General features: G+C 37.5%; 2 protein-coding genes across 6 annotated transcripts; both read left to right on the top strand.

The window, feature by feature from the left end:
* The first annotated feature begins 56 nt into the window (after positions 1-56).
* Positions 57-17293, top strand: LOC120112719 (protein PIN-LIKES 6-like). Of its 2 annotated transcripts, none has more exons than XM_039132369.1 (12): positions 57-282; positions 867-1206; positions 2587-2666; positions 3323-3447; positions 4584-4705; positions 7411-7599; positions 11145-11219; positions 12238-12338; positions 14645-14697; positions 15737-15931; positions 16329-16473; positions 16633-17293. In XM_039132369.1, the coding sequence occupies exons 2-11, from the start codon at positions 1021-1023 to the stop codon at positions 16448-16450; spliced, it is 1248 nt and encodes a 415-aa protein (XP_038988297.1). In that variant the 5' UTR covers positions 57-282; positions 867-1020; the 3' UTR covers positions 16451-16473; positions 16633-17293. The 2 variants fall into 2 exon arrangements, with proteins under 2 accessions (XP_038988297.1, XP_038988298.1); XM_039132370.1 differs by having other exon boundaries at positions 16329-16469.
* Positions 17294-20270: 2977 nt separating this feature from the next.
* LOC103705960 lies at positions 20271-25487 on the top strand. Of its 4 annotated transcripts, XR_005514340.1 has the most exons (6): positions 20271-20766; positions 22520-22578; positions 22864-22979; positions 23163-23219; positions 24725-24951; positions 25038-25487. XR_005514340.1 is itself a non-coding variant. In XM_008789878.3 (5 exons), the coding sequence occupies exons 1-4, from the start codon at positions 20323-20325 to the stop codon at positions 24948-24950; spliced, it is 741 nt and encodes a 246-aa protein (XP_008788100.2). In that variant the 5' UTR covers positions 20272-20322; the 3' UTR covers position 24951; positions 25038-25471. The 4 variants fall into 4 exon arrangements, 2 of the variants coding, with proteins under 2 accessions (XP_008788100.2, XP_038988301.1); XR_603878.3 differs by lacking the exon at positions 25038-25487 and having other exon boundaries at positions 24770-24881; XM_008789878.3 differs by lacking the exon at positions 22864-22979 and having other exon boundaries at positions 20272-20766; positions 24770-24951; positions 25038-25471.
* The last annotated feature ends 329 nt before the right edge of the window (positions 25488-25816 follow it).

A 25816-nucleotide genomic window follows, 5' to 3' on the forward strand; every position in this document is an offset into this window, starting at 1 on the left:
GGGCAATCCAGAACGTTTGGACCGCGTCCGTATTTATTTTACATACGGGAACGGTTCTCGGGTCTCAGAGTTCCAAGAGCAGGCTGTTGGCCGTTGGAGAGGACTCGCCGGAAGACAGCGAGCGAATCTTCGAAAGATCTCTCGTTCTACTTTCCCCCCCTCCCGCCTCTTCGAAGATCAATTTATTTAGGGTTCCAAGAGGGGAGTAAAAATTCGGGCACTCTCTAAAATTTGGACGTGGAAGAGGATTTTTCTGCGCTGGTTTGAGTTCTTGTTGTCCAGGTATTCTCTTTGGGAGAGAAATAGGTCTAGAACTCGAGAATCTGGGAAGTATTATTCAAATTTAGGTTTTTTTTTCCTCAGTTGTTGATTAGTTTGTGCGTGCTAGGGAAGTATTTTTGTCAGCAGTGGAGATTTTTTACTTATATTGTTGAGGATGGAACCGAATTCTTTGTTCTTTGTTTGTCTCTTTATGTTTTTGTTTTTGTTATTTTTGGCGGGGGGGTTTGCTTTTAAGGTTGTTGTCTCCAAGAAGAGAAAGAGTGAGTGCGAGAGTCAGAGAGAGGATAGAATCCTTTTGAGGATGAATGAAGCTTTTGGGTATTTCAGATTTCTTTCGAGGATTTGATGTTTGTTTCTGCGGTGTTTTACCCTTAGTTTCGTAAACATATAACGAAGATATGATGATTTTACTGGAAATTTTCTTGCATTAATAGAATTTTGTGTATTTATCTAGGTTATGCGGGCTTCTAATATATTGCTTTAGAGGTTCCTTACTTCTAATATGTCTTGATAAACTTGTTATTAGTAAAACAAGTGATTTTTTTTTATATTTTTCATTAACAAAGTGATCGCTCTTCTTGCAGGAATAAGCATTAGAATTGGTACGGTATTGGAGGGGCGTTTTTCTTGAATTCGAAATTCCAAAAGCTTTCACGATTTTGTTGGTGAGTTTGGAGTTTGTGTGGTGTATCCGTAGAGATTTGCGTCTCTGGGGTTTAGGGATTCATTAGAGGTAAAATGGAGAAGTCCCTGTTGTCCATCCTGATGGAAACTCAGAGTGGCGGAGGGGAATCCATCCTTGCCACGACGAAGTTTGCTATTCTGCCCATTGCGAAGGTCTTTACGGTGTGCTTTATGGGGTGTCTCATGGCCTCCAAGTATATAAATATCCTTCCTGCAAATGGCCGTAAGCTTCTTAATGGGGTAAGCAGAACTTAATTTTTCAAATTCTTCATTTCTATTTATAGCTTTATGATAAAAGGAAATAGGAGTAAAAAGAAGTTCTTCCATTTTTCTCACTTTGTTCTGTCATTTAAATAATTAATTATTTTTCATTAAAATTGAACTTACTTAGGATCTCACTTCTCGAAATTCCAGTAAAAAGCTAATACATTTTTTTTCCTCTCAAAATGTTTTATCTACGTGCACGCATAGAGAGAGAGAGAGAGAGAGAGAGAGAGAGAGAGAGAGAGAGAGAGAGAGAGAGAGAGAGAGAGAGAGCAGTTTAAAGAGGTCAATTTGATATTTTAAACAATATTGGAATTGTATGAAACTGGTTAAAATGGAATCTAATGGGTCGGCGTGGAAAGAAGAACAGAGGGAGCAGCGGGTAAAGAAAGTTGCCTTGTTTATTCATTACCTGTGATGGCACTACTGTTCAGGCAATATATGGTTGTTGAGAACGATAAGGAAATAAAAACGGGTGACAATGGGGTTAAGTTTTACCTAGATGGAGAAAATTATGTCGTTTTTCTTGCATCTCCATCCTACACTTTCTCAGCCACCTACCATAGTCTTAAAAAATTTTCTCGAGTCGTCAGTTGGATGCTAAGAATCACTCCTTAAAATAATTGATTCTTGTAGTGTAATATTTTTCCATGATGGGGACCTTCTCATGGATCTTGTACATTAATTAAGTGCAGGTGGGGTCCACCAAATTCAGGTCAGTGCAATGTTTTGGTGTAGTCTCACCATGACTTGGATTATGTGCCTTTCAGAAGCCATCTCACTGGTTGTAGGCAATTCTTCAAGCTGATACTGTAGACCATCCTGTGCCCCTCAGAATACCAAAGTAATAGTGCAACTCTTTTGATCAAACACTATCATTCCACTAATTGGGTCCCATGTATATAATTAGTAAGATGTATCTCAAGGGTCTCCTTTGATTGCATGTTAATGTAAGTTATATTCGCCTTTCCTTTTGCATGCTAGAATAAGGTCAATTTTTTCCTTTTTGATTTCTAGACTGTAAGATATTTTTGGAGACCTTCCAATAACTGCAAAGGAAATCTCTCATCTTGACATATGCATCTAGCAACAAGTGACCATCAATTTTTTTGTTTATATACATAAGATACACATAAGAAGTTTACAGGCACATGTAAAGAGTCCAGTCATCATTGAGGTGCTTTAATTTTGATAAATAGAGCCAAGTTTGTTGCAGGCATTACTGTTTTATAATTCATGTTCATTAGAGTATTGCTTTTTGATCATTAATTTGTCAAAAACTTCTGATTTCTTTCCAAATTTTTGCCATATTCTCCATCAGGGTTGTTAACAGCCTGTTTTGATAATATGTTGCAGCTAGTGTTTACTCTCCTCCTTCCTTGTCTAATATTTTCTCAACTTGGAAGAGCAATTACTCTAGAAAATTTATTGGAGTGGTAAGAATGCTTCTTGACTTATCTTTTAAAGCAATCTGTGATAGTATGTGATGTTGTTCTATAAATTCTTTCTTGATTTGTTGGTGAAATATGAAGTTTCTTAGCAAGCATTTAATGGATCTTCTATTAATAACCAAGCGCACATACATGTATTAGAGTAAGAGGGAGAAGTTGATGCAAAGGTCACAAAATATTTGCGACTTTTAGAAACATATCTCAACCTTAAGGTGGAACATTAAGTCTTAAGCAGTCGATAGGTGGCTGGCTACATATATCAATAAATGATTTATAGAACCTTTTCCCCTCGTAAAGCCAACCCAGTTTTAACTAATTGTGAAGTCATGGCAAAGGTAATTTAGGGTATGTGAAAGACCATTAGCAGGAATAAAACCCCACCCCTCTATAGAAGCATGCTAGTTTTCCCCCCACTATCTCTATTGGGGGTGCATTTGGAGGGGTGGTGTCCAATAGGAAATACTAGTATTAGAGAACTATTTTTGGAAATAAAGCATTTGATATGACTTGATGTTTCTAGGGATTCTCTTGTAAATTTGTGTTGCAACTTTTATTGGCCAATAATTTTTTTTTCCAGCATTGAATGCTCATTTTTACTTTGCTGTGGTTCATTCTCTTTAATTGCCTGGACTTAATTGCAGGTGGTATATTCCTGTCAATGTCGTTATGGCTACAATATCAGGATCCTTAATTGGTTTTGTTGTCGCATGTGTTGTTCGACCCCCGTATCCATATTTCAAGTTCACTATCATACATATTGGAATTGGTAAGTTTCTTTCAGAGTATGACAAAAAGCATTGTTATTTCGTCTCCTTTCAAATTTTGCATTTGTAATTGTGTTTCCTCTTTGCCAGCATATCAGATATACAATAATGACTGAGCTATCTTGATGTTTGAGATATTTCATTTTATACTTCTGCAGTTTAAATTCGAGTATAGTTGTGTTTGACGTTTGCACTGCATGTGCAATTGAAAAGTTGGGGTTGTGGATCATAACTATCTAGAGAATGAGACGGCTCGGGCTGACACTTAGTATGGACATCGCCTGAAAGTTAATTAAACAGATGAATGAAAATAACAAGGGAGGACAACTTATGCTTGATCCGTTGCTTTCATAAAGAAATAGATTACTAGATAAATGACATGATTTGATGAATCAAAGTGAAAGTTAATGAGATCAGTAGGATTCACTTATAATATTTTCTGACAGATTTATTTTTTCATGCAGTCAACAATAAGTTTTAGGGATTAGTCCTAGGAAGCAAAGCATTTATGAAGCAACCCTTTTCAATCATCCCATAATATGTAACTGAAAGCAACAGCAGCCAAGGTATGAGGGCTGGCCAGTTGGAGCATTATGGACATTGAACTTCTCTTTTAATAAATAACTTACATTGGAGCATGCTATAAATTGAATCTGCCATTATCACTGGTTTGGCAGTCATGCAATTCTTCTGGATGGAACCAGTACGCATTGGGGTTTTTTTGTGTGTCTGTTTTATTGATTGAATATCATATACTTTTTAAATAAAAATATTAGTTGCTTAATTGGCAAGAGTTCATGTGCACATTTATAATTGAGATAGTTCTTTTTTTCTTAAGTGTTTCCATTGTCTTCATGATGAAGTTTTTTATTATGAAGTTAAGCTATTTTATACCTCAATCTAATGATCTCTTGTCTCGGTAATGGATCTCTCAATTTCAACCATTAACCTGAATATTATATTTACTGTCATCTTTTTCTTCACAATAATGCACTAAGAAAACATAGTATTTCATGTTTTGCTGCTTGTTATGCATGAAAGTGTGTTCTTCCCCATAAATGACTTATGGACTATGCCCTACCAACATTCCACTGCAGTATGCATTCTTTCGAGTAACGAATCGTTTATTTGAATTCAGGGAACATCGGGAATATACCTCTTGTGCTTATTGCAGCTTTATGCCGAGATGAATCCAATCCATTTGGTGACCCTAACAAATGTAGCCAAGATGGAAATGCATATATTTCATTTGGGCAGTGGGTAAGTGCTGACTCTCTTCTTAAGTACAAATACAAATTATTAATTTTTTTGCTCTCGTTGCTTTACAAGTACTCTTGTCGATAAAGTGTTATGGACCCATGTTTGCTTGTCTCGTTAACCTGTCCGATTTGTTTTTCTGAAAAGTAAATGATTCAAGTTTTTTCGTATCTTCCCCAATAAGTGAATATGAGAGTGAGAGTTTCTTTCATTAGATCAGTAAAGCTTATTATGAGCAGATGCAAATTTCAGAGTTATGTATCAGTTAATAACATGTGGTCCTTTTTTTTGAGGAAATACAGCACGCCATTCTTATTCTGTGGTATTTGTCTTCATACAATTGCCCTTTTTCTGCTTCATTTTATGAATGCAAAAGAGAAATTTGTTCCAAACATTTTACCCGTTCTTATGTAGTGTCAGCTAATGCATGTTTATCTATAGAATGAAGCAAAAATGGAGCAGATTTGATAATTTTTCAAATTGTGAAGCAAAAGGTTCTTTTCTGTTTAGCTTAACTTTTTTCATGTTTATTCGATGCATTAGCAGTGGACAAGGTAGAATATAAAGTGGCAGTCCATATCACAAAAGGTAAAAAAATAATATTGTTGACATGGTCTGCCGTACCGGTCCGTACCGGTTGGTACGCATCGGTCCGGCATGAGACTGTATCGGATCAGCGTGGAATCCGGTACTGGTAGTTTATTGTTGAAGAACCGGTACGGGACCGGTTTGGACCTGTTTGGACCGGTACGGATCCGGTCCGGGCTGCCGCCGGTACGCCGACCGGTACCAGTACAACAGACCTTGATTGTTGATCTATGATGTTACGATGCCTTTATATGTGAAGGTCCAATATAGCACAATAAAAAATTGTGTCTGAACAAACATACAATAAATTTATAAAGGACCAACTTAGCTCCATAGATTTATTTTATTTTCTATAAAACACACCAACAACTTATATATGGATTCATCTGAATAGTAATTGGATAACTGCATGCCTATGAGTTTCTACTTATGTACCAAAATTAACCTTCCACTGACTGATATTTCATAATGATATAAATTATAATTCTTAAATCTTACCTGAGCGCTGAGGATGTTTTCATGTTTATTAGCAATATCTGTACCATCTTCCTTCTTTTCTTTCTTTCTTTTTTCCTTTTTCTCCTTGGGAAAGAAAAGGTTATTTATATGTATGAAATAGGTTTCAGAATATATCTGGACCAAGGTTCATTACTAGTTCTTTCTCATTTGTCAATGATAAACATTTTTAATTCTGGAGTTGGTTGTGGCTCAGCTTGAGATCAAAAGATTTCCAACAATAACAGACGAGAAATATTAGATAGAATACAGCATAACAAACAAAGTATATACATGAAAACTAGTAAATATGCAACTATGATTTGTTTTAAAGCAAAGAAGTTGTAAATATTATGTATATTACCTCAATTCTCCCCTTGGTGTTTCGCTATGTTTGTAATCCCCAAAAGTGGGTAAGCTCAGATGCTAACATAATTATTGGGAAAAGCTTTTATAGTGTCTTATGATGAGTCATAATTAGTGTAGTCCGTTGATGTGTTTGGTTACACACATGTAGATGATATTCAATGCAAATGTTTGATAGATTAAGCTGATTCAATTTGTTCAAAATAGTTAGGTCTATCCAAGGTTTGCCATACTGGTTGGTAACATATAGTGGGCATACTGTACCGTACTAGTATATGGTACTATACTATACCGACACTCGGTATGCCGAACCTTACCGGGCCGTATCGTATACTGACATTGTAATAGAATGGTACCGGTACAAGTTTCGGTACCGATGCTAACTTTGGGTCTATCCCCTCTATTTCGGTTAGGTCACCAAATAAATATTGTTAATGATTATCAAAACATGCTCAAAATTTGAATTAAACCTTGATCTCCAGTCAAAACCTAAATTGCTTCTGCATTTAAATATTATGCACCCCCCTTGGTCAAACCTCCTTTTGTAATTCAGAGAAAATCATCAATTTTACATTCTGACTAAGATGTATACTTTGGAATGAATCATATAATGGCTGGCTGGACAGTATAATTCACTCTCTTGAGGCCCTGTAGCACTGACTCTTGGTGATGAATCTCTATAGTTTAGCTGTTGTGTTCCCATTCGAATATAATAATGAAGTTTGATGCTTGCTTTTGGTGGGCCATTTTGAATATGTATTTTGTCAGTGGGGAAAGAAAAATGGTCAAGTGTCATTGATGCTCTAGAGTTTTAGGTTTCTTCTGAATAATGTGCTCATGCGGTACATGAATTAAATTTGTCTCAATGATTTATAGGAGGTTAATGCTCCATATTATCGCTACATACACCTTAGTCATTGAAATAATGAATCTTTTTGGTAATGTTACGAATTTGTGAATATAAGCTTATACCAGCCAAGAAAAACCTCATTTGCATGAGTTCATGTGTTAGTCTGCCACTTTCATGGACAAACAAAAAGTTTTCAGTTATTCTTTTGATCATTTATCCATCATAATGCCATTTATTGTTTTTATTACTACTATAATCATCAAGAGGAAGGGAAAACCCTACTTGATTCATTGAGATAATGATCAAAAACTACAAAAGTATCAGGAGCAGCAGGCATATGTAATTTATCATTTTTCCTTGTATTCATTTACAATATAGATGTTTTAATTTGAAGTTGGTAATATGGCAGGTTGGTGCAGTTGTTGTGTACACTTACGTGTTTCAGATGCTTGCTCCACCCCCTGGAGAAACATTTGATACCCTTGAAGAGGAGAAGCTCCCAACTAAGGCTCCTGTTAATGCTGTACCCGAGCAAGTGCCCTTACAAACTTCAGAGGAGCCTGTGACAATAGCATTAGAGTCTTCAAAAGGGGGGAAAGTAAGAATGTTTCCTAGTGTTTTTTGTAGTTATGAATGCATGATTCAAGATCATATATGTGTGTGCGTGTTCCTTATGCTTCTTTTCCTTATGGTGTTTTTAACTTCTAATTCCAAGTATTGTGTATTTGTTAGCAAATTATTCCAAGAGGTGCTTTATCACGGGGTTTTAGGTCCTGGATCTTATCATATTAGTGATTTATCTCTAAACAGAAGGTTTATGTCCCGCTTAGATTACATGACAAATATTCTACTGCATTGACAACATGGCATAGTTTTGTTAAATATTGCTTGACGATGTGACATGGCTCTTAGTATGTAACAATCAATTAACATAGCTGGACTATTTTTATGTGTGGATCCCAATTCCCAATATAGATTTCGGGGACCATGATTTCATTTGTTCATAATGAATTCAAATCATATTGAGTCTAATTTAAACTTGCATGGTTGATCTTGGATCAAGTTGCAAGGCATACACAAAATCTGAAGCAATTTACATCTGGTACACCAAGCTCATTTGGGGCCAAATTAGGTTAGTTACCTAGTCAAACCCCATAAATCTTGACGTGCCTCTTTATCCAAGTTCTAGAATGGAATTTAATGTATTTATTGTCATCTGGTTGATTCTGATGCTCAAAATAACTGCTGATTAAATCCAGATAAATAAAAACTGTATAAGGTAAAATTGGTAGACATAACTTCATGAAAATTAAAATAAGAAAGCAAAATTATACATATTATAACTGAACTTGTAAAAGTCCTACTTTACTAGTTTAAACCTTAGTCTAGGCAACTCCTTAATGAAAGCCTTTCTGATCCAATGAGAGAAACTCAAGTTGGAATGTACTTGTAATTCCAAATGAGAAGCTTTGCATGCTAACAAGGAACTGTGTTATTTTATTAGGATTTCCTTATTGGCCTCCATCTCTTCCTGCTTGTTCAATGTACCATGGGCTTGGTTTCTAACAGTGTGACGCCCCACAGTATGCCAGGACAGAGTACTGTCCCGCCATCCTCCAAGTGTCTCGATCGGCTTGTCCTGGGATGGGATGGGACAGGACAGCGGTGCATTGTTTCACGGAAAATCCCAGGATAGTCCCATCCCACGGGATTTAAAACTTTGACTATGGGCGCCATCTCCAAAACATTCGATGCTTCATTAAGAGGCATCTTGTAAAGTATTCCTGAATTGCACTGGAATTAGGCCTGAATTCAGGTTGGCTAATTCTTGCAGCATCACTGCTGGGCCCAATGATTGTGTAACTACTCCATCAAGAAGGATGTATGTCCAGAGTGTAATATTCATTATCACAAACTCATCCTTGACCATGATATCATTCAGGTCAAGAGAGTCTTTTATTGGTGGACTCAGAAATCAATCTTTCAATCCAGTGATCAGGAGTTGAATTCCCCACTCGTGAAAAGATAGTAAATCAAGGATATGCTGCGAAAAGGAACTGAGGTGTGAGGTATGTTAGGACGAAGCTGGCGTGAACATTCACAATGAAATTATGGGAAGACAGGTAAGGGTGGATGAGGGCTATTCTGATGTGCATTGAAATTTCTATGCTGGTCAGATCTACCATTTTCCTTTTCCATGTGAAGCTATCGTATTTACTTGTGCATGGCATCATGCTTATGAGATAGTAAGGTGGTATTGTAAGGATGAGAGGTGATGGAGATCCTAATCACTCACTGAATATATCTAAATGCATGTTTGGAATAGCATTTTGTCCAAGGATATGAAGAAGATGGGATAGTGGCTTTAGTGGGGCCCATGTGGTTTGGTTATAGCCTAGGTTCGCCGTACTGGAACCAGTAGGTGTACCGGTTGTCTATCGGACCGGTACGATACCGGTTCGGACCGGTTTGAACCGGTACTGAACCGACGAATAGAGGGGCGCGGAAGGGAAAAAAAAATGTCGGCGGGCGCACGCGCGCCTGCGTTAGATGCCACCGAATGGCTTAAATGCCACTTTGTGGCATTAAAGGCCTGCGCGTGGGTGCGGTTCCCAATGCAGGGAATCGCGCGCACAGCATGGTTCTCAGCTCGTGCCCCCATGGGCATGCCGCTTGCGCGCGGTTCCTGCCGCGTGCCCCTGCGAGCGCGCTGCCCAGCGCGGGGAATCGTGCGCGTGCGCGCTGTGCGAACCGGTTTGCACCGGTTCGGTTGATTTACTGCTTGGTTCGGGCCCCAAAGGGGCCGGAACCATTTTCCACAGGCAAATCGGGCCTGTCAGGGACCGGACCAGTTCGGTACGCCCTGAATCGGCCGGTACGGGCCGGTTCAACAGGCCATGGTTATAGCCACATCTGTAGGACCCTTTTCTTGGTTGACCCTACTTATTTGAAATGGTCAATTGTTAGATGAAAGAGCATTAAATTCAACAAGGGAAAGGAAAGAGTTTGTTATGTAAATATATCTATATATTTATGATATCATACAAAAAACTGAAAAAGCATATTAAAAATAGATGTATGTGCTGACTACTGAGTTCACACTTGTAGATCACAGTAAGAATATTTTCTTGCACCAGATATTGTTTTGCTATTTTTGGACATTCTGCTGAAACTATCTCATTCAGGGAAAAAAAGTTTTTGGCCTAGAAAACTAAGTTAAGGTTTCAAAACTGCTGATTTTCAGTAATACTCGTCCTCTTGCAGATTAAAACTGGTCAGTTTTGACCCAAGCACTTGGTGGTGGGTTTGTCTGGTTTCATCTTGTAATTGATCAGAAGTTCAGAACAAAGAGCAACCAATCAAAATAGGCCCAAGTCATTCACTCTATTGACCAACTCTTTTTGACTGTTGTGGTCTTCTCCATAGGACTTTTCATGTTGAAGTCTGGATATGCTTTGCAACAGCAATTTAGGGCTTACGTCAGCCAACCCTGTCTTACTGGAAAATAAAAAAAAAGTTCTCTTGTTGGCCAATGACAACATCATAGCAGCAGCTCCAAAATTTGCAACTTTAGATACGATCTTCTACTATTTTTTATATTTATCTTCTATTTTCATCCAAATCAATAAATTTGGGGCTAAAATTTGGTAGTCATATGTCAAGATCAAACTAAATTGGGATAGATAAGAAATTTCTTCAGGTCAGCAACCACAAACAGTAAGGAGTCAAAGCAGTCTGATGGTTGTTATGGCCGACAACAGTACAATCACATACACAGATTGTCATGATAGCCATGCTAAAGTTGAAAAGTTTAGTTTAATATGATTCATCTGGAAAGCACAAGGTTTCTGAAATTATATGTATTTTTTTAGCAATTAGGATTGCATACATGCTAAATGGAAGGAAAAGTGTCCCTGACAAACTGTTGGTACATTTTTGCTAGATATGTTTGTTAAATACTAGCTATTCATTGTCACAGACATTTGTTATGAGATAGTTACCAATCTGGCAGTTATTTCAAAAAACAATTTTTGTTTGGTTAATTTATCTCATGATTGTTGCAATAGCTATGATACTTTTTCTACTGAGAATTCTTCTTTGCTCTCTTTTTTTGATATTTAATCTCTGAAACTCCTGATGCAGATAGTCAGCCAGCTACGCCATCTGGTAGAAAAATTGAAGCTAAAACAGATTTTTCAGGCCCCGATAATTGCTTCTGTAAGTAGTTCCTTTAACATAAAAATATGATTGATATTTTCAGTACCTGTACCGTGAAATTTCAGTCATACTCTGCTATTCTTAATTAAAGCCTTTTCAACTTAGAGTTGTGTTCTATAGAGAAGTAGATGTTGATGAGAATTGGAAAAGTCTTCAAATCAGTGTCGGCGGAACCGGTACCGGTTCTTCGATGGGACGAGTCGGTACGGGCCTGTGCCGGACCCATACCGACACAGTAGAATAGGCGGGGGAGAGGGAGAATGAGAGAGGAGAGAGGAGAGAGAGAGAGAGAGAGAGAGGGAGAGGGAGGCCGGCGGAGGCCAATGCCGGGGCAGCAAGGGGAAGCCACAGTCGTTCTTCTGTTTCGTTCGAAATAGGGGTCTGACCACTTTTTTAATTTTGTAATTTTTAAGTCCCACCGACTTCACTTAAAAATTACGAAATTAAAAAACTTGCGATTTTTAAGTGAAGGCGGCACTTAAAGCTTGCGGAATTAAAAAAAACGGTCGGATTTCTGTTTTGAACGAAACAGTGGCTGCGGCTTTCCCTTGTTGTTCTGGCGCCGGCCTCCCTCCCTCTTTCTCTCCCTGGCTCCCTCGCTTGCTTTCTATTTTTCTCTCTTTCCTTTTCCTTTTCCGCCTTTGGCAATAGTTTTCATTTCTGTTGCCGGAACGAACCGCCCGGTTCGAGACGGTTCTGCCGACTCTGCTTTAAATGATATCACTGTGCTACATAATGTGATTGTCCTTACTTGAGGTTGGTTTTTTCCGCATTACATAAAAGTCCAAATGTATATGCATGAAAAAGAAAAAATAGGTCATAGAGGGATTGGGACAATCAGCAGTTGCATTCTTTTCTTATGGTTGATTAAAAAATTCTGATTCTTGTGAAGTTTGTTATTTTCTATTAAATATTCATTATAATGTACTTCCTGCTGTTATGGATGTGCTTTTTTGAGTATGACTGGATATAGTTTCTGGTTTTATTCTTATTAATTGTACCACTGTTATTGCAACAGATCCTGGCAATTGTTATTGGAGCTGTACCTTTCTTAAAACAATTGATCCTTACAGATGATGCTCCATTTTTCTTTTTCACTGACAGCTGCCTCATTCTCGGGTATCATGTCCTCTCATTTGGTTTTTATCATAACATGCGAGCTGTTTAAGTAGTATAAAAATGGTGCTTATTTAATGGAAATAAATCTTGCATTCTTGACGGTGGCTAAGAGACATGGCTAATTCAAGTTGCAAAATGAAACCAACTATTCCTTTCTCATTTACTAGCCTGCTGAAGAATAATTCATTACACCAGACTCATCCACTTTTATGCGTAATGCAAAGTGTAGTTTGTTGTATTTTCTTAAAACTAGGCCCATAAGCTAGAACTGAAATTGTGAATTAACTCGCTGAAAATGAAGGGAGGATAAGGGATCTCAATGCCTATCTTTCTGCCGAGAACATAAATGAAAGGATGGGAAGGTGAGAAAAATTAAGGAAGAAGGGATTTTTTGGGGTCTTGAGCCCCAATCTAAGCCAAGATTATCTATGATCTCCTCCGTCCCCATCATTCTTCTCTTTTTTCTTTCATGCCTAAAATAAGCCAAAAATGATAAAATAAAAGAAAATTCTGTTGAAATTTTATATTTTGGTATGAATTCCTGATATATTATAGATCTAAGAATGATCTATGCATTGAAGAAAAAATCATGATCTTTCATTGATTATTTATTCTTCTATTTTAAAAATATATTTTGGTTTAAAATAATATAAAAATTCAAAAATACAAAAAAGGCAGCATGTTTGGGGTGTGAATATTACTTTTTGTTAATTTAGCAGTTTATTTAAACTTCGGCATGGTTATGACTATCTGAATCTAAATCCAAATTGAAATAAATTTCAAAAGTAAGTGGTGATTATGCGTACCTATGGACTGAAAGATGTAGAATTCTACATTAAACTAAATTAAAATTATTTTTTAGATATTATATATTTAAACATTAATTTTTAATTAAAAATAGTTGAAAATATTTAAATAATATAAAATATTAAAATTAGTATTTTATGTAGATAATTTAGCTTATTTTCAAAGTAATTCAGCCAGTTTTGCATAAGAATATAAATATCAATTTTTAAGTGATTAATAACTTTAATACTTTTTTGATTCATCTAAAATCATGAAAAATTTGGCAATGTGCATTGGTAATTGGGACATATAATCTATGACAGCATGCCTATTTTTAACATTATTTTATAAATTATCACATATATGAAGTAAAATTAAATTATAAAAATCACTAATATCTCTGAAAATATATAATATTTTATATCTTAAAATAGTAGAGATCCCTGTTAATGAATGTGGTAGATTTTGACTTGTGGTCATCAAGCAATCATACAGTCACTGGGACCAATATAAAATAAAATAATATTAAAATAATCTTAATCATATTTTCAAGATTCTTAAATCTTAAAAAAACCATGACAATCGAAAAAATCAAAATCAAAAAGTGGACAATAACGAACCGATACTATACCGGCAAACTTCTGCGTGCGAGTGCGGGTACAATATGGTACTGTACCATATCAATTCAGTACTAAATTGTTTTAGCACCCGATACCAAGATGCGAACCTTGTACGAGGGTGTCAAGAACAACTTGTAAAGAGTTAAGAATGATTAAAGTAACGACTAGGAACGAGTCAAAAGAATAAGACTCAATAAACGCGTGGTATAAGGAAAGATTGGCTTGAATGAGGATTTAAATCCAAGACCTTTCACTTTAGTACCATGATAGGAACTACTAGAACCCCAAAGCTTAAGCTCTTCGGGAAGGGGTCAACAATGTATATCAAGTCTTAACAAAGTACCGTACAAAATTTATAATTTTCTTAAATGCATTTGGAAATATAATATTATTACTTGCTTGTAGTGATATGAAAAAAAGGAAAAAATAGTTTGCTGAAATGCGTTGACTTACAAAAATATCATGAGATCATTTTAAAGGATATATGATTTGTCACAAGTGATGTTGTACCTTTGACCTAGATCTATGTAAAATTCTTTAACATTTCATAATTTTTTATTTTGAGAAAATGCTTCACTTCTTTTACTTTTTAAACATGGTTTGTTGCCATTAAGTCCTAGTTACATATTTTATTATGTAATTATTCAATAATGAGTTTCAACATTTTGAACTCACTTGACTCAATTTTGAATGGTTGTATTATGGATTGCAATGAGATTGCCTATAATTGCTTATAATAATGTTGATTAATTTGCAAAATACACCCTTACTCAAGGAAGTAGGCCTTATTTTGGTATTGAATAAAATTGATGGCCATTAGAAAGATTTTGTCAAATTGATAATAGGATTACTTTGTTATAAACTTTATGGAAATTTCTAACAATAATGTCCTATTCTCAGGGAAGCCATGATTCCATGTATTTTGCTCGCTTTGGGCGGTAACCTTGTTGATGGTAGGCTCATCGATCTTCTAATATTTCTTAATTTTTCCTTAGGTGATACATTAATTACTTTGAATTGTAGTTCTTATTTCACAGTCGTTTCTAGGATGCTTCAACTCTCGTATGATACCTACTACAAGCCAGTGTGGCCATTATGCCACACATAGATCATTCTATCAATGCTTTAAAAACATTTCTTAAGCACATACATGGTATGCCGTACCGAATAGGATGGTACCGGGCATATCATACTATATCAGTTCGGCACCGGTACGGCGTACCGACCCTTGATACGCAAAAAAAAATTCGTACCGTACCGTACCGATACTATACTAGTGTGGCACCGGTATGGGTTCCGGTACCGGTAAAGTGAACCTTGAGCACATGGGTCCTTCAACAAGCTAATAATTAAGAGTAAACTATAAATAAGATGACATATGATGGCAATGGTTTTGCAAGCATACGACTTGTTCTTACCATTAGATGGTATGGTGGAAACCCCAATCTTTGGTTCTTCCAAAGTGGAAGTTGAAAATTTCTTGAGCAGTCATGTTAGTATGAATTTGAGGAAGCTCATATGAACAATCAGGTTTAATGTCAAAAATGGCTAGATGAATGGGTGGAATCAGGTATTTAATGGTGTTTTTGGAAGCAAACTTGAAGCAACCAATATAAATCATAATTTCTGTGAGAATGACTGAAGTAACCCAATTTTGAACATTCATGTCTACATATCTATTTGAATGACAGCCTAGTTTTTTTTTATGGATCTCGTTCTCGTTCCATCTAATATATCTATATTATATTCATCTCATGTTAATGGAATTTGTTTATCTTCCAATACTTCAATTTTGTGAGGCATGTGCAAAGGTCTTAAAAGTTCAGTCCAAAATTCCTCTTATTGTTCTACAACCACTAATCAGAAGTGTTAGTGTTGACAGTCTCTTGATTCTTAGCTGTGCCTACCTCGTGCCTGAAGTGCAACATATTTGACTTTTGTTGATTGGAGCTAGTACAATGCAATTTTCACTAAATAGTTCATTTCCTTCAGGTCCAGGTGCAGGAACTGCCAAGCTTGGATTTCGCACAACTGCCGCTATTGTATTTGGGCGGCTGGTCTTGGTTCCTCCGGCAGGTCTTGGCATTGTCACTTTAGCTGATAAACTAGGATTCCTCCCAAAGGGTGACAAAATGTTCAAATTTGTCCTTCTACTTCAGCATAGCATGCCCACTTCTGTGCTGTCTGGTACGATATCACACTTCAAAGAATATGTTTGGCAGAACAGCGTATATAATAGCCCATTATTTGTGACACTGGTTAGATGTCTTTCATACATTCCAAGTCTTGGATGCTTGGAACTAACATGCAGTTAGAGTATAGCATATCTGATCACTTGAAGTTTTCCATGGATCAGAAATCTATGAAACATCTTTGCTTTACGATGTTTCATTGCAAGTCCTCACATACAGGCGTAAGAGAAGGGCCTAAACTTGCAAAACGCCCTCTGATTAAAGCCTTGATATGTGGTGGTTAGATAGTTTTTTCCCTAGTCCCTTAAGAAGTTAACTTGTAATTTCTTCGAGTGTTGAATACAAGGAAATAAATCCATCAGTAATTACATATATCTTAAAAATTGTGGCAGGTGCGGTTGCCATTTTAAGAGGCTGCGGAAAGGAATCTGCTTCTGTCTTGTTCTGGGTTCATATCTTTGCAGTATTTTCCATGGCTGGATGGATTGTGTTGTATTTGGGCTTACTCTTCTGAAGGCCTCACTCGTCATTATGTTGGTATAATTGGCACTTGATTCTTTAATTTCTTCTCCAAAGTTTGCTCTATCATGTTTAAGAAAATAAAATGCAATAACAGATGCATGCCACGCCTTTGTTTTACTGTATCTGCAATTTTTATCCTGCTCATCCTAACATTCTTTCTTCATGTGACCCCAGGTATTATATGGAAGTACAAAATAGACTTTTGCACCTAGATTTAAGGTCATACAGATCAGACTAGAAGAGCTTAAAATATGTGCACATCTGCCGGACAGTAGAGACGTCATCTAGAGTATGAGAGTTATGTCCAAGCAGCTAGCTTCAGGGACTGTGGCCGCTCACGGTTATGATCTGCGGCCATACAATGGCACTGGCCTGTGAGAATGGTGCTTAGGTGCAAGTGGAGGTGATCCACTAGTTCATATAATGACCATCTCAATCATCTTTTCATCAGCAAATAGAAGCAGAACAGATCGATGGGTCTGATATGCTGTGTGCATGTCTCAGAACAGTATATATTTTTCCTATGTATCTCGCCTTATTCTGGTGCTCGAGCTGCATGAAACATCATCCACATTATTCATCAGTGTAACACTCTCCTGTGTATATCCATTGTCGTCTGTCGCTATGTTAAGTTAGATCTACAGATTGCACTAGAATTCTTGCAGTGACAGGAGAAGCTTTTTGTAATGTTCCAATGCCAACCTGGTAATTTAGTCCCATCTTTTTGGGGTATTGGTTTGGGGGTGGGGGTGCAAAATTGTTGATTTGAAGAGTTGAAGACTATTACATTCTGGAACCACATTGTTCCTTATACATGTTCAACTCAGGGATTCAACTTCGGTGCTGGTGCTGGTAGATGTACTAGCACAAGTGTCAAACCATGCTGAAACAAAGAACTTAATGTTTCTAATGGAAAAATCCATGCTGAAACAAAGAACTAAATGTTTTAAATGCAATTTTATTTATAATAAGAATCAGAAAGTGCGGTGCCGGCTTATATCACTTGAAATGTTGATCCAACCTCCCATGAACTTTAATGCCTTCACCCATAAACTTCACAGGCCGACAGAGATGGTCATTCAACCAGAGTCTGTTAAATTCTGTTTATAGGTTGATTGTCACAATCTACAATTATCCTCTTATTATTTGAGGCTATGGGTCTTGAAAGTACAGAATATCGAAGAGCTGCTATGTTGGATTTGATCCTTCTACACTTGCTTGCTTGCATAAGACTTACTGCTCCAAATGAAGCTGCTGAATTTTAATTAATTAACTAATTTTGGAAAAAGATCAGCAAGTTCTTTATTTTCTGTGACCATCTAATTAGCTGAGATCGGCTATCCCTATAAGACAATAATCCAATCTCAAAATTAATAGTTTCTTTACATAATACTGAATTTTTTATGCGCTTGGAGTTTGTTACTATAACTACACCAAGCAGCATAGATCGGAAGCAATACCAATAAATTTTAATTACATGATTGGTATAGTCGATCTGTCGTTTGAGCAGATGTATAGTTTATTTCTACAATGCGGTCGTTATTCCTCAAACATTGCTTTTCCATACGACTTGAGAGGTCAGAAAGCAGTCTCCACTCTCCAGTAAACGTGAAGAATTCCTGAGCAAGAGGGCAAATATTAATGCAGAGAGAATGCTGGCATTGGGAGATAAAATTATGATACAGATGGATCAACTGGGTAAATGTGCTTCCATTCTTCTTAGCGTACTGGGATGTACCCTAAAAATTAGCTGACTGCTCTGCACGACCTTCAGGTTCTCCGGGCGTGGGAGATCTTAAATCTGTTCGATGCTAGTTTCTAAAAATTACAAATAATTACATAGAACAGGATTTATAAATAATTACAAAAAAATAATAGTAATATAAATTGTAAAATCAATTGGAAGGAAGATGTCTGAAACGAGGTATGTGGAGATACTACTCCAAGAATGAGTTTCATCACTACCTCCTCAAGGTACAATAAACCTGGCTCGGTCTGAAACCTCCTGTCACAAGCATATTGTGTAGAGATTTGATCCAATGAATTTTCTTAGTTACCCTAGGAGGAAAATAAGATAGGCTTAGGAAAAATTGAAAAAGAAAACTGAATGGAAAACTTGAAGGAGGAAGAAGGCTAGTGAGGGCTATCTATCGGAGAAGTAGCACTAAGGCGTGGTCAGTTCAAATCTACTCTATTCGAGATCTGGGATCTGGAGTTTTTTTACAGGCTTGGTTAGATAACTGATTCTATTAATAAAGATCTTAATGATCTACTAGTGCTGACGTGCCGTAATGGCTTGATAGTACACAGACGCATTATACGTGCCATGCTTGCATGCATGCTACGTCTTGCCTTACCATATTATATGTACGTGCATGGCATGATATGGCATGATTGGATCAAATAATTTTGCAAGCGCATGTGGTCATGCACCTATCATCCCTAAAGTTTGACTAGATATGTAACAATTGGATTTTGGTAAATGCAAGTATTTAAATAGTCAATTCGAGACTATTAAGAAAGAGTTTATAAAATTTAAATCTTTTTCAAAAAAGAGTAATTAAAATTTTCATATAAAGTTGGATTTTCTTAAAAAATTAAAATCTCTAATAATATTTTATAACAACAATAATAAAGAATCACTACCACCAATAAAAATAAAAATAAAAATAAAAATAAAGAAGCACTACCACCACCGTCGAGTTTGACTTCTCTAAAGTCATCGTCTGACATGTACACATGGAATCCTCGACCTGAGCGACATCCGTTCTATTGCTGGAAATTGGATCATCTTCCACACCTCCATGGATCCGCGCGATCCTCCTTGGCCTTCCAACTCTTGCCAACTCAAGGTTTTCCGGAATTCCCCGAGTCAGCCACGTCGGTCTTCGCCCACTTTGGAGGCCGATCGAATTTCTCCAACGGCGTCTTCAACCCCCGTTACAGGTCGTGTGGGAGACATGCGAGAGATAGGGAGAGAGTCAGCCGACGTTGGACCTCGGCTCGCCGGTGGAGTAGACCGGAGAGGAGAGAAGATTGACGATACGGCGAGAAAGAAGGGAAGATGGATGGGCGTTTGAGAAACCGGAGAGAGAGAGAGAGGAATCCCACATTTTGCGCTCGCTAGAGAGAGAGCGACGTGGCACTTGGACCCGGAATGGCAAAAACCCGATTCCTCCCACGATCGACAAATTTGCATCTTTTTAGAGACTATTTTCGCCGCCATCACTAGCCAATAACGAGGTCTTCCCGACGATGATCTCGGCCGGTGCTAGTTGGAGTCGCTCACGAGGACCCCGTCCATGACCTGCATGCAGGTCTTCCTCCACCTCCACCTTCACCGGCATCTTGTACAGCGTCGCGAGACCTCGCGGACCGAGCATGGGGAGGTCTTCGATGGGGGACAGCGGCGACGGCGAGGAGAGGAAGCTGAGGGAGGAGCAAAGCTGGAGGAGGTCGCGGGAGTTGGAGGTCGCGCGGGAGTTGGAGGCAGAGGAGGAGGATATGGGAAGACAGGTATAGCGGAGGAGGGATTGAAGGCTGGGGTGAAGGAAGGCGTTGGCGGTGCGCGCGGGACGAGGAGAAGCGCTGGAGGCTGGTGGTCGATAAGTCCAGCCACCGCCGCCCGCGTCGGGAGAGGAGGTGGAGGTGGTGTTGGGAGAGTGGCGGGCGGATATGGCGGCTTAAGTGGGGAAGAGCGGGTCTCAAGGATTGGAGTGGAGCGTTCACAAAGAAACTTAATTCGGCAAAACCATTACCGACATCGATACAAAATTAATACCCGAATATTAATATTGCTAGATTTTATATCGGCCACTTTTTGGTGGTCGGGCGCATTCGGATGGAGCTGTGTCTTCTTGGAAAATGGCGGCCACTGCCTCTCTGTCCTCGATCTCCTTTGCCTCCCTCCACTTCTTCCCCAGCCCCCAAACCCCGAAGAGGCGAAGAAAACCCCCACCTGTCTCCATCTCCACGAACCCCTCCCTCGTCGATCCTCTCCAGCTCCAAGATCTCTTCCGCTCTGCCAATTTCTCATGCCACCGCTTCCCGGCCCTCGCCGCCGACGGCCGCGCGGAGCCCGTCGATCCAGGCAAGCTCCAGATCGCCCTCGCCCACAGCTTCGCCGTCGTCTCCGTCTTCTGCCGGCCCAAATACTTGGTCGAGGATGATCAAAATGAGATCTTGGGAGCTGGGATCGCAAATTTTTTCGAGAGGGCGTTGCCGGTGCCGGAATCGGATGGCCGATTGGTGGGGTTTGGCCGGGCGGTGTCGGATGGGGGACTGACGGCTTCGATCCATGACGTTGTGGTATGAGTAATTGTGGATTTTATTACCCCTCCATAAGAATTGCCTTTTCTTTTTATCGTTGTTGTTCTGCCTTTGGGAGCAATTGTTGGCAGGTGATGATTCATATCGATTTTTAGTACTAATTACGATTCAGGCGCTGGCTTTTTGCTTTGGTATAGGAAATGTAGTGGGAATCAGATTTTGATACTACTACTTCGTTTAGCGGATAATTAAATTGTTCCGATTCTCCAGTAATTTCTCAAGTCATTTTTTGATTATGTAATATATATTAGAGGGTTCTTTTCATCAATTTTGGAGCAAAGCTAAGGTTTTGATCCACATAAAAAGCTGCAATAATGCAATTATAAAAGAGTTCTCTTTCTTTACTAGGGAATGCAAGCACGTGATATGCACGTGCCATTTGGTAGATTAATAATAAAAAAAATATAACATAATATTTATAAAAAATCAGCATTTGGTGAGATAAGAGTAGAGTATTATATGATTTATTCTTTTATGGAAATTGTTTTACTGAAAGCGAATGGATGTTCATAAAGAAAAAACTCTTCCTGTTTTTCCTGGTTATCAAAGAGAACAGCTTAAGAGACAACTTTCTTAGCATCTGACAGCATGTTGTCTTTATAGCCTTTTCGAATGCTTTTGGAAGGTTATAGAGATGCATTAAGTTAGGAAAATGAAACCAGAAATTTCACATAAGAAATGGCTATTATCGTAGACAAATAAGTTGTTTGGAACAAGCTGAGAAACTATAGACAAATCAAGTAATGGAACAAGCAGTTCAAATACAGCTCACTGTTTCCAAATGCTGACTTCCAACCAAAATAAACCTCAACAACTTTAAGCTTCAAAAATCTCAATTGCTTGATTGAGGATCGGGTTGGGTCCAGTTCTGGGTACCGATCAAGTATCAAATATTATATTTTGAAAAGTTTATCAAGCTAAAACAATGAAACATCCTATACATGCTACAAAAATTAAATTATGAATAACAAGCACTTCATGGTTAACTATGTAATAGTGATTGACTAGATATTGAAAATATATACTTTACTTAAAGTCAAGTATAAACACCTAACCATGTTCCAACATGTTATCACTATTTATTCTTTCTGCCCTCAAAGTTATAGAACAACTTTCATATGCTACTAATATATAAATCTGTATTATATACGATTTCGGGTCAGGTGTATTTCAGGGGATTAAACCTCTTACCACAAACTTATGTATTATATAATACCTAAATTATGTATTATATACGTTTTTGAACGTTGTATTATATACAACTTTCAAAAACCTCTTACCACAAACTTAAACCTGAAAATTTCGGGGGATTTGACTTTGGACCTATACCCAACGCATCATCATGTCGAAGTTGCATTATATTGGGGTTGGGTTGTGTCCGGGTCGGTAGCTGGGTTTATAGGTTGGAGTGACAGCCTTACATACCTGTAATCACTTGAAGAACCAATTTAGAGGTTCTATATTAACCATGTTTAAAAAAAAAGAAATAGAAGTTTGATACAGGTGCAGAACTCTCTTACTTGTATTGTGTTATGGTTTTTGAAAGATTCCTAGATGTATCAGGCTATCAGGTAAAATCTCTAATCCACAGCATCATTTGAAAGGGATGCGTTGCCTCAATCAAGAAAGTCAGTCAAAAGTTCATTCATTACTTATCAGGCAGTTTAAATATTTCCTTTCATGCCAAGCACTCTTCCTTATATTCATATCATTTATGCTCGGTGTCTTTCAGGTTATTCCTTCATTACAGAGACGGGGTATTGGTCGAAAAATAGTTGAAAGAATGATAAGGTATGTAGAGAAATAGTGCATTCTTGATATTGTAGCTGGTGATCCCTGATATAATTTACTGTAGCATCTGTGATTCTATCGTAGTATCAAGATCCCACTTCTCTGTAATTCTTTGCCTGAGATATTAACATTCATTTTTTTGCACGCTTGTGCGCATGCATCCATGTATAACTCTGAAGAGTATAGTTCCCCCTTCAAAATTTGTCATCGTGGATTTCAAACACTAGTATATTGAATTGCTTTACTATTTTGTCAGACTTTAGTTTTTTTTGTTCTGTTTTGTAGAATGCTAATTCATCCAATAGGTTGAGAACTGCAAAAACTATAATCAAAACTTTTCCAGCTGTTAACTCCCGCATCTGCAAACAGAGCTTACCCCTCTCTTCCACACTTTCAAAAAGGTAAACTACTACAATATATAAGTTATGCTGGTAAAATGCTTGCAATTTTGCTTTCAGGTCATGAAAATGTTTTATCTCTACGAGATCTTGATAAATTTGGTTTGAAAAGTTCACCTGTTCTGATAATATTTGCCAAGTAGCCGTTTTTTTACTTTTTCTCCCTCTTCAAACAATTTCTTTCAGGATTCTCACCAGCAAAGGCATATACGATATGTCTGCCTTGTGCACAGAAAAGGAGAGGTATGCCCATAATGCCTTTTTGTGTATGTACTTATTGTATCATGGTAGTCAAACTGAATTTGTAATGGCATTTTTTTTGCTTGGGGTGAGAGGCTGATGGTTAAGGAAGGTGAAATAGTTCTCGGGACCTGTGCATGCATGCACCCCTCCTTGCCTCATCCTTGAGGGCCAGATATAGGGACTTGCTGATGCCTTTTCTTTTTGAGGGTGCCAATAGTCTTGTAACTTTGTAACAAGTCATTGAGATTGATCTTGGTTTAATACAGCCGAGTTGGGACATTAGGGAAAAATAAAATGACCTAAATATTTTGAGATATCGGCTGATATATATAGGAAATAGGAAAAGATGTTTTTTTTTTTGCATGTATATCCTCTCAAATATGAAAACTTACATGAATACCCTTGCAAAGTTGCTATTTGCATATATGACGTTATACATTTTTTTTTTTTTGCATGTCTACCCATTAAGAGTATTTCAGTCATTTCAATTTTAAACCGCTCATTTCTTAACGGTGTTAGATGGCGTGGGTACATCTGCAGAAGAAAAAAAAGAGAAGGATACACATGCAAAGCAAGTATTTTATGAGGGTATACATGCAAATATTAATTTTGGGAGGGTATTTATACAAATTTTAATATTTTGGAGAGTATTCACGTAAAAAACCCAAACTATTTTAAGTTAGTGTAATATAATCTGCATTATCATTACTTTTTCTCTGTGTCTGGCTCTGACATGTTAGTATATCCTCCATTTTTCTCTCTTTTTATTTTTTTATTTTTTTGTGTATATGGCTGGGATGAAAGGGGCGCAATATCTTTTTAAATTGCACCAATATTTAAAACTATTCTTGAATCGGGAGGCCTCATTTTCTTATTATGCCATGAGGAAAACAGTTTATCCATGATTAAGATGGCATGGCTTGTTTGAGCTGAAAAGGCAGGCTATATAGATTCATCCTTTGCAGAAATTTAAAATGAATTAAATATTTATTCAATTGCCTTTTGAATATTAAAATTTAAGGCAGTAGGATGCTTTAAAAAAACAAAAAACTCAGGAGTCAACTTTCTGCAATTCACAGATGGGAAGTTATAAATAAATCATTTCATTATCGAATGACTTAATGAGTAATCTCTATATTACTCTCTGTGTAGATGCCTTTTACTTAATTTGGTCTCTTAACCCAAATAGAATTTTGAATTTGAGCTCACCTTTAGTAAGCCAGCTGGACTGAAAAAGATGATGCTAGTAGTTAAGAGCCTCGAAACAAAGTTCATGGAATATTTAGTACTTGGGTGGAACTACCTTTTCCTCTTTTTTTTTCTTTTTTTATTGAGATGAGTTTCTACTGATTAAAACAAATATCTGGACATCTCTATATCTTTCCTTTACTACATGGATTCACATTTATGTATAATTGTATATATAATGCAACTCTTAGCTTCTCTCTTAGTATGCATTCCCTTTTGTTTGCATATACATGATCAGACCATTACGATATATGCAGACATATAAAGTCTAGCTACATATAGCATATGGAAAAATTTTTCAGGTTATTTTTTAAAGCATGCGGATTTGGAGAGGATTCTCTAGGGTCTACTACAATGATGTATACGCGATCTGCCTCGAGTTACCTGCAAGGCAATCTCATGGTCAGACCTGCTGGTAGGATGCTGCTTTTGGTTCCACCCTCTCGAGAACTGATGAATGAAGCTCACGCAGAAGTTTCATGAGGTTGGAATGCAAATACATCATATTTTTCATAAGGTTTTCTGTGAGATATACTAATTTAAAGCTTCTCCATGATATGCTCTGCGTAGCCATCAGCAAAGACAGGAGCATGCAAGGCCCTACATGTTTTTGAGTCAAATTATGACACCTTGTCATTAATTTTAAGAAAGCAGAGGACAGGTGAGGAGGACTCTCAATGGCAGAACATGATCTCACTTTTGGTGACAGTTATACAAACAAGAAATTAAGACCATGATGAGGATGGATCAAACTTTCACTCTATTGGAACTTTGTGAAAAACAAATCCAACATATTCTATTCTATCATCTGACTTCATTTTTTTTTGTTTCCTTAAAAATTCTGAATCTAATCCTCCTTGTCCAAGGACGTAATTTCTGTGCGCTTTCAATTCTTCTGTTTCCAACACTCATATATTAGCATATGATTCTTTGTATGAAAAGGGTAATTGGCTCCTCTAAAAGAGCTTATCTAGTAGGTAGGAACCTACTTGTTATCAAGAAAAGCACTGTTCTTTGTCATGCCAATGTCCATCTGTGTGTGTGTTTTTATTTTCTTCTTCTTTCAATCTCACATGACTGAAAAAGCCTTATCAGATTTGTTTTTTTAACCTTTATCTGGCTCCTCGTGCACAAAACGCTTCCAAAATGGCAAGATCCGCATCGAGGTTTGCATGATCTCTGCTCATGGCCTCTACTGCTCATCATCTTTCTTGAAGCGCCGGTGGATTTATCCCAACACCAAATACTGCACAAAGATAGATACTTCTGAGACATCAAACCCAACGTGGAAAACTAAATTTTCCATGTCCATCGATGACGCAAACTTCAATCTGCAAGGCTTCCCATTC

This window comes from Phoenix dactylifera, chromosome 12 (genome assembly GCF_009389715.1).
Source record: "Phoenix dactylifera cultivar Barhee BC4 chromosome 12, palm_55x_up_171113_PBpolish2nd_filt_p, whole genome shotgun sequence".
Classification (NCBI taxonomy): Eukaryota; Viridiplantae; Streptophyta; class Magnoliopsida; order Arecales; family Arecaceae; genus Phoenix; species Phoenix dactylifera.

Excerpts from the sequence above, each read along its gene's own strand:
- LOC103705960 (XM_008789878.3), top strand. The coding sequence starts at position 20,323 with ATGGCGGCCACTGCCTCTCTGTCCTCGATCTCCTTTGCCTCCCTCCAC. Across the intron at positions 22,579-23,162 it reads ATAGTTGAAAGAATGATAAG|GATTCTCACCAGCAAAGGCA; the intron begins GTATGTAGAGAA and ends AATTTCTTTCAG. Across the intron at positions 23,220-24,769 it reads TTGTGCACAGAAAAGGAGAG|GTTATTTTTTAAAGCATGCG; the intron begins GTATGCCCATAA and ends AAAATTTTTCAG.
- LOC120112719 (XM_039132369.1), top strand. The coding sequence starts at position 1,021 with ATGGAGAAGTCCCTGTTGTCCATCCTGATGGAAACTCAGAGTGGCGGA. Across the intron at positions 4,706-7,410 it reads ATATTTCATTTGGGCAGTGG|GTTGGTGCAGTTGTTGTGTA; the intron begins GTAAGTGCTGAC and ends GTAATATGGCAG. Across the intron at positions 12,339-14,644 it reads GACAGCTGCCTCATTCTCGG|GGAAGCCATGATTCCATGTA; the intron begins GTATCATGTCCT and ends TCCTATTCTCAG.